This window comes from Strix aluco, chromosome 6, assembly GCF_031877795.1.
Source record: "Strix aluco isolate bStrAlu1 chromosome 6, bStrAlu1.hap1, whole genome shotgun sequence".
Lineage (NCBI taxonomy): Eukaryota > Metazoa > Chordata > Aves > Strigiformes > Strigidae > Strix > Strix aluco.
In genome coordinates, this window is record NC_133936.1 from 14,200,463 (window position 1) to 14,216,031 (window position 15,569).

General features: G+C 46.2%; 1 protein-coding gene across 1 annotated transcript in view; it reads right to left on the reverse strand.

Annotated features, from left to right (window-relative positions):
- GLI2 (GLI family zinc finger 2) overlaps window positions 1-15,569 on the reverse strand; it is a 197,249-nt gene that overhangs the window by 18,310 nt on the left and 163,370 nt on the right. The window contains exons 6-10 of the mRNA XM_074828768.1: window positions 11,663-11,864; window positions 9,120-9,333; window positions 7,392-7,505; window positions 3,840-3,971; window positions 14-163 (exon numbers count right to left, since the gene is read on the reverse strand). Coding sequence (XP_074684869.1) covers window positions 14-163; window positions 3,840-3,971; window positions 7,392-7,505; window positions 9,120-9,333; window positions 11,663-11,864 — 812 coding nt within the window. The remainder of the gene's footprint in view (window positions 1-13; window positions 164-3,839; window positions 3,972-7,391; window positions 7,506-9,119; window positions 9,334-11,662; window positions 11,865-15,569) is intronic.

The window sequence follows — 15,569 nt, forward strand, 5'->3', positions numbered from 1 at the left end:
CCTGCCAGCTCACCGTGCACTTGTGTGGCTTCTCTCCGGTGTGCCTCCGCATGTGCACCACCAACATGTACTGAGCCTTGAAGGGCTTCTGCTCCCGCGTGCAGTCCTGCCAGCGGCAGACAAACTCCTTCTTCTCCCCATGGATGTGATCATTGTTGATGTGCTGGTAGGAGAGAAGGGAGAAGCAGGTCACTTCTGGAAGAGCTGATGCTAGCAAAGCACGCAGGGTGCTCTGAAAGCCAGGCATTCCCTCCCCAGTGCCTGTGGTCAGGCACTGCACCTGGGCCCCAGGTGCACAGATAACACCCAGGACATGGGAGCCAGCTCCGTGATCTGGTGGGGCCTGCAGGAGAACGCACTCAACACCCAGCACACCAGGCACTGGGTCCAAAAAAGCTATAAACAGGACGTTTGCAAAAGTAACGGGGACCCATGGTGCCAGGGAGAGAAGAGCCCTCTCAGTGTCTCCGGGTCTGCCTGATGCTACTGTTGGGTGTCATTTCTGTCTCTGCCAAACCCTCCTGTGCCACATTTACGCAGCTGGGACACTTTTGCTAGGGCACTGCTGGAGGACGGGGGAGAGGAGGAGACAAGCCTCGGTTAGACTTGATGATCTTAAAGGTCTTTTCCAACTAAATGATTCTACAATTCTATGATTCTAAGCCTGCTTGCACGCCAGCCCATACGACGGTCCTAAGACATCCACCTGCTCTCCAGTGCTGGCGGCTGGCAGGAAATGACAGCATCTGCAAGCTATGCGCCAAGGAAAGCTCAGCAGCCTCAATTACTGCTAATTGCTCAGGTCGGTGAAATCCTGTGCTGGGATGTTGAAAAGCCAGACCCAGAACGGTGCCTTCATCCACCCTGGGAGGAAGATGAGGGTTGCTTTTTCCCAGCCCAGGGCAGATGAAGTCCTGCCGAAAATAAACAGAGACAGAGACCAGCCCGTCGGCAACGCTGTTCCTGCGGTGGCCTTGTCTCTCTGAATGGGGTCTTGCTGCCAAAAATAATGCCTGTCCTCGCTCCTGTGTTTTCAGCAGACATTCACTGACAGGAAATCCTAAAATAAACCACTTTGGGTTTGGGTTTGGTTTTTTTTTTGCGCTGAGATTTTTTTTCCAGCCCCCGCCTTCAACCCCCCAGCCAAGGCCAGGCACACATATTGTGGCTCAGGATCAGATTTTGTCGGGGTGGTGCAGCACAAGGACACAGAACTGCATTAAAACAGAGTCACTAACCTTCATAGTCCCTACCGAATCCAGCCCCAGCGTTCCATGTGCTGTGGCCTAACCCTGGGGACAGGGACCTGCTGCTTGTGGCACCAGGTCTACCCAGGGGAAAGCAGAGGTGCGTGGCACTCAGCTGGTCCCTCAGGCACCACACGTAAACACAGAGAGCCAAAGCCGTGTGTCAGGAGGGTCAGGGTAGGCTGGGTTTGGGAGAGGTTTTGTATGGGTTTGGAGCTCAGCTGCCTATGGTTCTGGTTTTATAACATGGCATCGGTGTGAGATTTTAGCCTCAGATGGTGGAAATCTGGTGAACCCCCCAGGAGACCTAAGGACACACTAAACCGCATCCAGACCAGATGGGGAAGATACATCTCCTGGCTCTGTTTGTGCGGGAGTCTGACTTGCAACCAAGGCTATGCACGGCTGTGCTAGGAGTGAGGGAGTGCACAGGTTCACCTGTTTGGTTCTGCTTGGGCCAGAGGAAGACACATTTATGGGAGAAGGACTGTAGTCCCCCTTCAGGCATATTAACTCACTTCTGGGCAACATCTGCTTCCCATCACATGGTGGAGGAGCAGTTGCACAATTCACCACACTTCAGCTATGGCTACACAGCCCCCATGAAACCCCCACCTGGCCAGAGGCTTTGCCTGGGCTTCTCTCAAATTGAGTGTGACCTTTGAGGCTGGGAGTAGCAGTGGTGCTTGCAAAAGTATATCCTCACTTCTGCTGCTCCTCATTGACATGCACTTCTCCCACAGGCACATTGCTCACTGTGGTATGGAGAACGGACCCTTCACACCCAGGTACTTTGCTCTGCACACAAACTAGAGTTTTTCCATGCACAGTGGGATGCTACCTTCTCAGAAGTTGGTCCACAACATCTGTATTTCATTTACATGTATATTTTGGGCATCCCAAATCCACAACCCCATGTTGCTAGTAATCATAGTACAGAAACCTTCATTTTTATAACCTTCCAAATTTAGGAAAATCTTGGACATTTTGTCAAATATTTTTCTTTGGGTTTTTCTCTGGAAATAAATTGTGCTGAGCTGCTTGGATCTGCCCTGCACTTTGCTCTGGGCACAATTAAAGAGTTTTTCTTACATCTGAGAGAGAAACACACAAATACTGCTGGACAAATGTGAGCCCAGACCATCTGACAGGGCTGCTGTGGTTTAACCCCAGAAAAGCAACGCCCCGTGGCATGCAATGTGCAACGCATTAAGCACCTTATCACTCATTTGGCCCTGAAAACCATTTCCAAATCTGTCTGTACTCAAGGACTTGCTGCACTGAACCAGTGACTTCTGGCAGAGGCAGGCAGGTGTTAGCCTTAGATAGAAGAAGAGCATATGCCCAAAATTATCATTCAGAGTTGGTCCCTCTGGGTTATGATAATATTTGCATGCCGGGCTTGGGGAAATGGAGACTGATGTCTACTTGGTGGCATCTAAACATGACTAAAATTAAGAGATATAAAAAAGAGTGAGAGCTGACACGAGCCCTCAGGAAGAGGGCTACACATGAGTCACACATGGGTGGCCCCTGGCAGGCATGGAGCCTGGCTGAGGCAGGCAGCAAAAGGCTAAAGGGAAAGGAGAAGATAGCAAGTCCTGTCACAAAAAATTCTCAATCCAACATCTTGCTGCAAGCAGCAGGGTTGCTGGGGCTGGTGAATTCCCAGCAGCTCTGGGCTGGCTTCAAACAAATGAGGCTCACACCACAAACCCAAAATGAGGACTATGAGGGTGCTGGGCTGGGGGCAGGATGGGGCTCAGACACAGATCATGTCTGATTTTGCAGGCACTTGCTCCAAGTTAGAGGGATTTGATGACCCCAGCAGCCAAAGGAAACCAAACGGTGGATTCCCAGGTGAAGCAAAGCACACAAAAGGTTCTTGGAATTAATTAGAACTGAAAATCTGATTAATAACTTAGTTTGGGCATCCTTCAGAGAGTTTTGACACCGGTTTGGGGACATCACTGTGATCATGGAAGCCTTATTTCCAATTTTTAAAAAATCAACCCACTTTCTATATTTTGGGCCCTGATGGAGACATTGGAGCATGTCTCCAAACTCTGGAAGTGCTCTGTTTTTGTGGGAGGCATGAGCTGAGCAGGTCAACAGCCTCTAAGTGATATGGCCCCACAGCTCACGTCACAGCAGCATAAAAGGCTTTCATGGCCTGGACAAGGACTGGGGACAGCATGGATGATCCCTGACCCATAGCTGGTGTAGGTGTGCAGGGAGGCTCAGTGAATATGGCCAGCGAAGAGGGAAGGGCTCAGCGCCCTTCCCTGTTTTGTGATCAGGTCCTTTGCACAGAGCCTTCTGCCATTGGGTCGTGCACAACGGAGACTGAAACTGCAGCCTCAGCAGCTGAGAAGAGAGAAACATCAAATAATCTATGAGAGACTTCTTGCAGCTAAACTCCTCAGGGAGCAGTGACCTGCTTTGGCAGTGTTTACACACCGTATCTCTGATTTGCACCTTTAGTAGCTCCCAGAGTGAGCTCTAGCTGTACAGCAGCTAGTGATAAAAAATGAGGACAAATACACAGAAACCCAAATTTATTGCTGGGGTTTCCTCCCAACCATTACTCACATGGACGAGCTGCTCTTGAGTGTCATATTCCTTTGTGCACCCTTCCCAGTGACAGTTCGTCTCATAAATAACCTCAGGCTCCTGTTTACATTCATCCTTATCTAGGTCTTCTTTCAGGTCTGTCAGATGCTCCTGCAACACACAACGGTGCATTGTATAAGGTGAACTTCTTTCATCTAAATTCCTCCGTCACTCATAGATTACAGGGCAAGTATCAACTGATCACAAAACCATGCTCACTGTGGCAACATAACATCCTTGATTACCGTGAAATAATGAGTTACAGAGTTTTGGTAGAAATGCATCAGAGTTAATGACAAGACACGAAACACCCTGAAGCCACAGTTGCAGCGGTGGCTGGCTCCAGCCAGATCATGGGCAGTCCCAGCAAAGACTGGAGAAAGGAAAAGTCTGGCTTTGACCTTTGGTTTTGTCCTTTGCTGGAGCAAAACTTCTGATCTGGGGGGAGTAGGGAAATACTGACCATGAAGAAACCACAGAGCAGTCAGATCCTAGTGGTTACTGCACTCATCTGACATGGGTTGGGGAGGGGGGGTTCCTGTTTTCTGCATCTTTCAATAGATGAGAAAATTATGCCTAACCCTTACCCAAAGATTTATGCCTTCAGGGTGCTCCACAGGGACAAAGCAGTGAGCCCCCAAAGCACTCCTCCGAGATCGACAAATTTGAGAAGACCCCATGATGAGTGAGTTGCAGAGTGAAGCTCCAGGGACTCTGGACTCATAAATGAGTTAGTTTAATGCTGGGCATGCTGTGAGCTCTCTCCTTAACTTCTCTCTCTAGCCAGCTCCTCAGTGCTAAATGAAGCACAGAAGATTTTTTTATGGCTGCTATGAGGATTCAAGCATTGGCACCTACACAATAGTGTAACATACAACATAATTAGTACAATTCAGAGGTAAGGACAACTGTCGGCTCTGTGTGCGTCGGACGCTTGCACTACAGACAAGGCAATCAGCGGCCAATATTGGATGGGAATTTAGCAATAAAAACCCTGCAGGTTTTGACCCCCTTCATTCCTTTTCCTTTCAATTACTACTACTGCCCAGCATCCCGCCTCCAGGGCAGCTTTAGACAGGAGCGTCTGGGGTGACCGACCACATCAGATGCTGTTCCTCATGATCTTATGCTCCAGTTGGCCCATCTCAAACTGCCTCTGACCTGCCCAAATGGACCTTCTGTCTGCCATCTCCTTCCCCACCAACACCTTCCCAATGCCCTACTGAGGGACTGCAATGATTAATGACTTAATGGCATTATATGGCTTGGAAAGTGAGATGTACGGTACGAGAGTTCAACAGTTTTCATTAACTAGCTCATGACATACATGCCAGCTGTGACTTTTAAATTCAAAAGTTTAGATATGGAGAGGAAGAGATCTGATTTAATTAGCTCTTAATTTAAAAAAAAATAATAATTGTAAGGTGGCTCTTGGGACAAGAAGCTGTAGTAATTTACAGAAAGACTTCTGGAGATTCAAACTATATCAGAGCCCAGAGCAATAGTCTGAGAAAGTTCAAACAGCAGCTTCTTTTTCTTGTAATTCCTATTTGGTTGAGCTGTGAACATTATTTTTGTTGAAATGTTTTTCTCCATGCAAAGTGTAGTCTCTGGAAAAATGAAATTTTCTACTAGAAAACTTATTTTGCCAAAATTTTTATACTTTCTATTGGAAAAATGGAATTGAAACCATTTTAATTTGTTGAAGAGGCCTGACTTGTTTCAGTTTTGGCTAGTTTAATGTTAATCTGAATCTGTACTGGAGCTATTGTGGCATCGTAAAAGCACAGTAACTCAGGTCCCTCACGCTGGGTGCTCCGCTGTGTCCCACAAATCTTGTCTGGATTGTGTTGTTTATAGCACAAGCCATCATGGGAGATACTGTCTAGCCAAGGATTTTAAACACCCAAACCACAACTCACGAGGCGTTTCCAGTACAGCATTTCCAAAACAAAACACACACACGTATGCTTTTTTTGGGATGGACAAGCTTCATACTCTGCAAGAAATGTATCAATCAATAATTAACTGACTGTAACTCAACTTTTCAGCACAGTCCCCTGCAGAACAGGAATCTCCAAATTTAACAAGTTGCTGTCGCTTAGATCAACTGAAGAGGAGACACCCACTACATTCAGACTTCTAACCTGATCTCCTTGCCAAGAATGGGCTGTCTCTTACAAGGTACTTTCCAGTAATTTCCCAGTCAATACTGAAATGCTGCAAGATGTGTAGCCTACACTTCCCTTGGGGTATTACATCACAGATCTCCTCGTTAGGAATTATCTGATGACCAGTGTGCATTTTCCTTCTCTTAATTTCACCTTGCTATTCTAATCAAACCTCCTTGCACCACTTTAAACTACTCTCCTCCTTCTTTTAGTGCTTATTTCACCATAAAACCCAGTGGATGAAACTCTGGGGCAGGGCTGCAGGGGTGAACTGGGCTGATGCCATCCAAGCGCTCCCTGCGGTTGGGCGCACATTTCTTCACATCAGAGCAGAGAACGGAGGATGACAGCCACTGAGTGAGCAGCTGTCTGTCCCACAGCCCCTCTGCTACAGATGCTTTGAGAAAGGCAGTGATGGCTTTCAAATCTTTTTTCATTTGCTGCAAGAGATAAACACGTGGCCCTATTAGCCCGGGTGGTGGCCAGATTGGTTTTTGGGGCATATGCTTTTGCAGGAGTCTGTAGATGTGCTCCTAAACTCAAAGCTCCAGAGAGGTGCCTCTTTGCCCTAATCGTGCTGACTACAGCATGTTTATCTTTCCCTGATATGCTATCTTCATCAATTTTACCAGCCCCCTGATGACTGCACACGTTGTTGTCCCCATGCATCATGCTGAGACCTGCTCCTGAACCAGGGCAGAAGGAGAAATTTGTCATCAACTCTTCCATTCACTTGACAATAACACAGCCTAATATTTCATGAAAATGAAGTGCCCAGAGCACTCCTGATAGTTTACAGTTGTGATAAAGGACGGTCAGATGGATACTGTCAGCCATTAAACAGTTTGCAATCACAGAGCTCTGGAAAGAAAGCAAAGGCCTTTGGGCCCTTCTTGGTGTCAAATGTTGTGTCACCAGTGTAAAGGATGTTTCTAGGAGCAATTCCTTGCTGAATCAAGAAGTCGTCCTTTTTTTGCAAGCTTTCTACCTACATGCAAGATCCCCTCATAATCTATGTTTGCTCTGAGACACTAACGCTGCTTGCTTTGTAGTACAGAAAACTCAGACATCATTTTTAAATTATCACACTTGAAATATTCCCTCCCTCTTTTTCTCCTATCTAAGTACAGCAACAGCAAGCTGAGTCCCAAGCACCCATCGAATGCTTCACTCAGTCACTGCAGCTCTGCCTTGAGCCTTGCTGGACTTCATGCTCTAAGAGACACCCGCCTGCCTGGCAGACTTTGATGCCTTGCTCCCAGCTGCAGCAAAAGGTGCCAAGAGTATCGTTCCCAAAGACAACCAGACCCAGCAGCTCGATGCCTTGGCCCCACAACATGTCTTGCACCAGGAAAGTTACCTGTGTGGTTGGGGATGCTGGGGGCAAGCCCTCGGCTTCAGTCTTGACTTTGCTGCGCTTGTTAATTACTGGATTGACTGTGCTGCTCACGGCTGACTCGCTGCTCTGCTTGCTCTAGGAAAGAAAACCATATGAGATACGGCACTGGGATTTGGGATGAGAGACAGACTGCAGCCCACTTCCTCATTTAAAATTAACTTAAAAATCAGTCAAGGTTGAATTTCGGAAGTGGCAGGGGACAGCAGGGTATTGGCCTGCTGGCCTGGGTTTCACATGAAAACTAGCCTGTGTGGGTTTGTTCAAGGCAGACAGATGGAAGGAGGGAAGCGTCAAGGGCAGCATCAGCTTCTGCAAGCTCACCAGTGAGCTTGGCCTTGCTGCTGCTACTCCATTTCAGAGTGATCCAGTCCCTGTCCAAGCCATCAAAACCTTATGCAACCCCCACCCAAGCCAGGATTTTATTTCTCAATGCGATGAAATGATTTGTTGAGAAAATGAATTCCTGGGGGGAGTGGGGGGCTCTGGTTACATATGAGGGCTCTGGCGTGCTGGGTGCATGAAAGTCTAAGTGTATATTTTGCTAAGCTCTTAAAAAATGAGAACAACTTCAGGAGAAAAAACATCCCATTGTATGTGCATAAAATTGGAACATTAACATTTTAAATACACTCTTGTTAATTGCTCGAGATTGGTCCTGCAAGTTATTAAACAGAGGCATAATTCCTGCCAGCCACATTATTTTGGTAGCCAGTTTGTAAGAAGAAAACAAAACCAATCAATCAAATAACCTTCAATAACAAACAGAGTTTGCAGCACAGCAGTCATGAGAAGCCCTAAAACAATAAACCAGTCTGAAAAGTTCGGTATGATACAACTAAAACAACAATTTGAAACGGGTGTGAAATGAGGTGAAATAAGTCTTTGGGGAGAAAGCAACTGCAATTTAAACTTCTGAGGAATGAAAATAGGAAGGAAAAATGATTAAACATGTGCTAGACATATTCACTAACCCTGTGCATGGGGAGGGCTTGTGCACACATACATGTGCCTGTGTGAACTCACAGGTATTTGCAAGGACACATTTGAGGTGTGGGATTTCATACACATCATGGCATTCCTAGTTTTCAAAATCTGGCCTCTGGTTTTGCAAACCTTAACAGTAAAAATCAACAGGAGGGATACCGTGAGAGAGGCGCTACTGAAAATGAAGAATCAATAAGTAAAATGGCTAGAGGTCCTAGGTAGGATGCATTTATTTGTTAAAGAGGAAAGGAATAAGGTGTTTTAAAACCACTGGCATGATTCATGTCAGTAGGAAAAAGGAAGGAGGGATTGGTGAAGAAACTTATGAAGCTTGGTTCACAGTGCTCAGGTGCTCATCTGGCAAAACACTCCAGCATGTGCTGAATTCTCTCGATTTCAATAGCACGTAACTCGTGTTCAAGGAGATTTGCTGCCTGGGATGATCCTGCATATCATGTTCAATGTTTTGATGGATCAAGACCTTTGGTCCCTGCATGGGTAGGTATGTGTGTGTGCAAGGAAGGGAGGTGGGTGCAAAATCTGACTGTGACTAGTCCAGAAATGCTTTGCCAGGAGGAAGAAAAAGCAATGTAAAGGGAGAGTCTGAGTAAAAAGAGCCCACAGCCACCATGAAGGGAAGTGCTCATCCCATGAAGACCATTTCCCCATGTGCCATGCACAGAGAGCCGCAATGGCCGTTCCTACCTGGCTGGAGTCAGAGATGCAGTTGCTGTTGCTGCTGATCTGTGCCGGTGGTGGGTTGACAGAGATGACTGCCATGTGCTGCCGCGGGGGGAAGGTCGGGGATGGCTGGATCAGGGGAGGAGTGTGTCCGAAGGCTGAGCTCAGGCCTCTCTGTTGGGTCAGTATCTGCTGGTACGTCACGGGGTTAATGGGGTGGGGGAAACTGAATGCTGGACTGCAGCAATAGGAGGAAGAAAAACAATGAGGAGTTATTTTAAACAATATTCATCACATTAACTAGCGACTGATTTAAGTTTGGCTTCCTGGAGACTCCAGGAGACAGGCTGCAATGCCCCAGTTAGATGCCTTCAATGACACGATAAGCCTGACAGCCTATTTTACTGCAAAGACAGGATTTGTCTTGAGTGCACCTCAGCAAACTTGTGAATCATTTCGACCCACGTATTGGACTGATTATAATTTCTGTGCTTCCTGTGTTTGAAAACAACCAAAGCCCTTGGCAGGGAGTGCAGAAGAGGATGGGACTTGGACACATCTGGCTTTGCAGCCCCCAAGGCTCCCGGGTTTTCCCAGGCACACCTATTCTGCAGACTCGCAACCTTGGGGTTATGCTACCCTGGATATAAAAAAGCAGCATCACCTGGCTCACCTGGCACAGATCACAGTGGGGATGAAGTACTATCCATTTAACATAGTCCAAAACCATACAATTTACTCTGCATTCAGGTGAGGGGAGTGCTGGCTCAGGGGACAGCTGAAGTATGTCACCCTTCATATGTAGGTCACTGGTTCAGCTCCGATCTAGGTCAGTGGTGACCAGAAACACCACCAGCTCCTGGCTGCTTGGGCGCTAACGGGGGGCAACAGGTCTGAGCCAGGATGCAGCAGTTGACAGCATTAAAAATGAAGCTCTGCTTTTGGAAAGAAGGGGTTCGTTCCCAGGGGCGAGTCCCCTTGGCAGAGATGGAGAAGCACAGGAGATGCTCTGTTCCCTGTACGCTAGGTGGCTGATGCATGAACCATAGACTCTCAGCCCAAAAACTGATTATTTACCACTTCTAAGAGGTGGCTACCCTGAACCTTTACCCTCATGGTATTTTCTCTCTCATCACTAAAACTGCCCACGGTGTGAGTGCTCAGAGAACAGGGTCATAATTAGCAACACACTTCATTTCCAATTTTGCTTTTAGAGAAAATACATATTTCTGGTGACCATACAATTAGTATTTCTGTTCCAAACCAGTTAATGACAACTTGACCAAAAGAATAAAGGGCAAAAATCACTACAGTGTAAAAGAGCTGTGGAAGTTAAATACACACTGCAGCAAATGAGGTGTGATGGCAGGCTGCTGTGTTACAGCAAAGTCCAAAAATGACTTTCTGAGTGCTACTAGGATTTGGGTCTGAGTGGGTGAGAAAGGATTTCATTCCTGCCACTAAGACACTGTTAAAATATTAACAAAAAATTTCTTTCACCCCAAATTGCTGACAGTTACCCTGTTATTTACATAACTCATTTTACAATTACTGATATTTAACATACACCATTAGAACACCGAGAAGAGTTTCAAATTCTTTATTATTACTTAATTATTCCCTTGGAGGCCAACAAATGACCACTGGGGTCAGACTCTGCACTCTACTGATTTGTTGAAAATAGCGGATGCTACTCTGAAAAGCTTAAAATCTGAGTATAAGATGAGATGCTACAGGTATGCCCATTAACAACAACAGGTGAAAAGACTAGAAAAATATGATTACCAGCCAAGGAGTTGCAATTTGTTAGTGTTATGTTTGACTTTACAGTCAGTTTCTAAATGATGCTGCTGGATAAAATACCTTATAAAATTAATGTTACAGTTACTAATAGCAATATCTCTGTTTTCCCCTACAAATTTTAGGAGTGCATGATCTTTATAAACCCTTGCTTTGCAACATCAGTGTTAATTAGATCTAAGATTTTTAACAGTTAAGTAATAAAAAGAATAATAACATTGTGAAACTTGGGTGAAGCAATCCCGGCAGAAATTGACAACAGTGAGCTGTCTAATGTAAGTGCTTTTTAATTAAGATTTGAACAAAACTTTACTCAAGGGCTTAGATTTGTTTTAAATATGTTTTTAGAATTAGGCTCTTCAATCTGCCCAGACAACATTTTTTTAAGAATGTGGGCCAATAATTTGGAGAACACTTTGGGGCAATCTCTTAAATCAAAGGGTTTCTTAACCAGTCCAACTGTTCACAATGAGCATTTTGTTAGACGAATTTATTGTCTGTTTCTGCTTGCAGGGGGGCATGATCATACTGTAATTACTGGAAACCTGGTAACCAATAATCCCAATCCAGCAAAAACCACCCCCCATATGCCACAAGGTACCCTTCCACATGCAAATCCAGATGGGGACTTTGATTTAATACACTATGCAGCCCCAATGCACAAAAGCAAAGGTTGCAAGGAAGGGAAGGTCTCCCTTGCTGCAGGATCACCCTTCCTTTCGGGGGGATGGTTATGCAGCTGAACGGAGCTGCTCCCAGAGCTTTACCTGATTGTCCCAGCAGATAAATGGCCATAAGAGCCACTCGCCGCTGAACTGCTTCTGGAGTTGTTGATATACGCCACCAGAGAGTTTGGGGAGGTCCTGATCATCGTCTGGAGATCAATGCTGGCATCAGACAGCGGGGAGATAGACAGGGCTCGTTTTCGACTTAATCTCGGAGTCACCCGTGGGCTCGAAAACCGGGACACTGTAGGAAAGAGACATTGTCAGACAAAAGCAGTGGTCTGCTCCCTTCCTGGGGGGGGGTGAGAGGTGCTGAGACTTGCGGCACTCATGACTGCTGTGGGATGTTCAGGAGCCGGGAGCAGCGCAGGGACCAGCTGCACTTTGACAGGAGGTTTCCTCTCTGCTGGGCGCTGAATGACAGGCCTCAGGCAGCACCATGAATGCCAGTTTGCTTCACTCTCTTCGGGGGATAAACGAAAGCCTGTCCATCACCCCCTTTCATCAGCACTAAATTAACTTAAAATTAAAAGGGAAAAGGCCCTGCAAGGTTTCCATGAACGCAGCTGTCCCCGTTGACTCGGTGGCAGGAGCAGTGGGCCAGAAGAGCTGCATGTCAGAGCCAGGGCGGCCCTTGGAAATTGTGTGTGTGCTTGTGTGAGAAGAGAGCGGAAACCAAACGAGTGCGAGCACAATGCTGACCATCCAATTAATGAAGGAGGCGAGGTTCCAGAAGCCCCGAAAGTAAATTAAGAGTTTTAAGAAAACCAATTTGGCAGCTCAGGCACAAAGTTCAAGCTCTCCCCCTCCGAGGGGACCTGCCAGTGCCTGGACCCTATTAGCAATTGTCAATCATTTGGGCATGAAGTAATTTCCACCCCTGCCAGTCCTGTTTGTGGATCTGCAATACATGGCGAGTTACTACTGTACAACTTTGGCCTCCCCCAGTGTTTCAGCACAGCTAAGTGGAACAACTGACTTCATCCAGAGGAAACTCTGCTTAGGCCGGACCCACCTGCAAACCTCTGGGGTGGCATGGACAGGAGCTGGGGATGGGCCATATCACAATGTTCCCCGATATCAGAGTACCAGATTCAAAGCCTGCCCAAGTCCTAGCCCTGCCTGGAACAACTCATCCCTCCAAAGCAATGAGAGCAGCGTTCAGGTCGCCTATTTTTAAAATAAAGATTTCTAAGGGTAAAAAATGCCACTTGGCCATGGGGTCCAGCTGGTAATCCCGGTCATCCACGCAGGAGTGCAGGAGGGCTCAGCTGCTCCAGCTCCTTCCCTCGAGGAGCACAGCACTGTATTACTACCTGGCTTTTCCAGCAGTGGTCCCCCCAAAAAGCTTGCCATGGGTATATCCTGTTAAACACTGTGAATAAAACAGTAACTTGCTCAGACAGGAATATGAGCTATTTTCCTCTAGTTGGTTGGAGGGACTGATTTTGGTTGCATATCACCAAATACAAGCCCGGCACTTTGCAAGAGCATAAACTTTCTGTCCTGATGACAGTACTGGAATGTGAGAGAGTGAATGAGATGTACAAGGAGGTAAAATATATCCTGCCAGCATGACCAAACAGTTCCTTGATTTTTGTTGGCTCACAGAAGTTTGCGTCAACATTTCCCTGAGACCAGTGGCTGGGTTGCAGTCTCCCAGTCTCCACATGACTCACCCCTGTACCTAAGTGGTTCTGTTCATTATCTTGCCTGGGGGTGGTGTAATCGATGGGGTTTAGTACCACCGTCCCCTTAGTACCCATAATGTCCCTCCTCACACAAGATAAAGGACTTGCCTGAGGTCCCACTGTAAGTCCAAGGCTAAGTTGGTACTTGAACCAATCATTTTTGTGACTTTTGTCCTATACCTAAGAAGCTTCAAGAGTTGCCAGCTGCAATGCCTTTACTGAAATACTGACAATATTGGGAATTTCTCCTTAAAAGTCAGATTGTTGCATATATGCTGAACATAGTATTTTGTATAACTGCATTCTGCAGCTTCATGGAGCAGGGAGATACTAGAAAACACAACTCAAGGATGAGGTAGCAAACAGAAAGAGCACTCAGCGGTCTGTAAAAAACACCTGAATGTTAAAGTTGTCCCATGATTTGGAGGGACTAGACTCAAACTTTCCTAATGCTTGCAGCTGGCAGACTCCCGCCCTGTTCTGCCATGGCAAGTGGCATTTCCCCTGAGAGCCGGAAAAGGAGCAGCCAGTTTGTAGGGGCACTATGGAGGCAAAACCAAAATGAGCAAATGAACTCTCCTCAGCAAAGGCTGGCTCTGCCTAAAGGCTGGAGTGGAACATTCCCAAAATTCACATCTGGTTCATGAAATCTGGGCCCTCTCAGAGCCCTGGACCAAGCAACATGAGGGATGCTTGAGTCTAGATCATAATGATCAAAACTGTGCTCTGACCACAACATATTAATAATATTTGAACTAATTGAACTTTTTTATCTTTTTGTTTCCCCACTCCAGCCATAAGGCGCCTTGATTCAATACACGGGCCACAACCTGGAAAGGGCTGGGTGCTGTTCCCAGTCCTCCCCAGCCATACCTCCTTGATCAAGCTGTTACTTCTTTCTGTGTCCCTATTTCCCAGTGTCATCTATTTAGATGAGCTACTTTAGACAGCGTCTATGTTTTATTCTGTATGTACTGCACCAAGTGCGATGGGGCTCCATCTCAGCTGAGTTGTCAGTGTTTCTGTCCTACAAATAATACGTGTCTTTCCAGATATAGATATTGTTTTCTGCATTTGCATTCCCACAGTCTCCTCCTTCTCTAACAGAAGGAAGCAGGCCAGATTTGACAGTCATATTTATCTCTGTTACTCCCACACCTCAAGGGAGATCTGTTTATTAATGTGCCACTTCCCTTGATAAATTACTAAATAGAAAGAAAAGCCTTGTACTCATTTCTCGCTGTTCCTTCACATGATTTATGTCCACAGTGCTGGTTCAGCCATTGGTCGCCATTAATTTGCAGAGGGATGAAGTCCCGATGTCCAACAGAAACCTGGGTTTTAGCAGTGCAACCAACATGGGCTCCCCTCCCCGCTGCACACAGGTACATCATTTTTTCCCCATGTAAAACTCTGCTGGAAGCTGTCAGATTTGCAAGTTGGCCTGGGAATTCTCCAGCCCAAAACCTGTAATATTCATTGTGTTAGCGTCCGCTCTAATTTAGATGTTGTGAGTACTGTGGGCTATCTGAAATGTTTGATAGCAGATCCAATAGGTTGGGCTTTACACAAAAGCCTCTTTAGGTCTTGCAGGCTTCCAGGGGAAGCTGTGACCTAAAATCGTGCTATGGATTCCTTTATTCTCAATGACAGCCTGCCCAAGGTGTCCGGGACTATCTGGGAAAGAGAAAAGGAATTTAACCACATGAAGAAGTACTCACTAGTGCATTTAGGAAGAGGGAATCTTTTCCAAATTATTATTCAAAATCAGATTAGCAGCACTGGGATTGTTCTTAATAATAAAATTGGCGTGACCTAATCCCCTGATCTGACGACACTGAGCATGAATATTAAATGATATGAGGTAGCAGCAAAGATAAGCAGTAGTGTAGCTGTACGCATAGGCAAGGTGTTCAATACGGTCTGACTGACAGCCACTTGAATACGTAAGCAAAAACCTCTGTTGCCTGAGGTCCAGTGATGTTTCAAAGGAAAAACCTCATACAACTTCTTCAGCAGTGACTGTGCCCAGAGAAGTAAATGAAGGAGGGATCCATTTTTCAGACACAGAGATGGAGAGCCTCAGGAGGATTTATCACTAGCACTCCCTCTCTCATCTCCCCTTCAAAAATGCTGACTTATCAAAATGAACAGGGTTAGTTTCAAGACTTTTTTGACGTTTGGAAAATATGTTGGGGGAAGTTTCCAAACTGTCAGAGTATCCCCTTCAACACTCTCAAAAGAAAAAAAAAATCTGG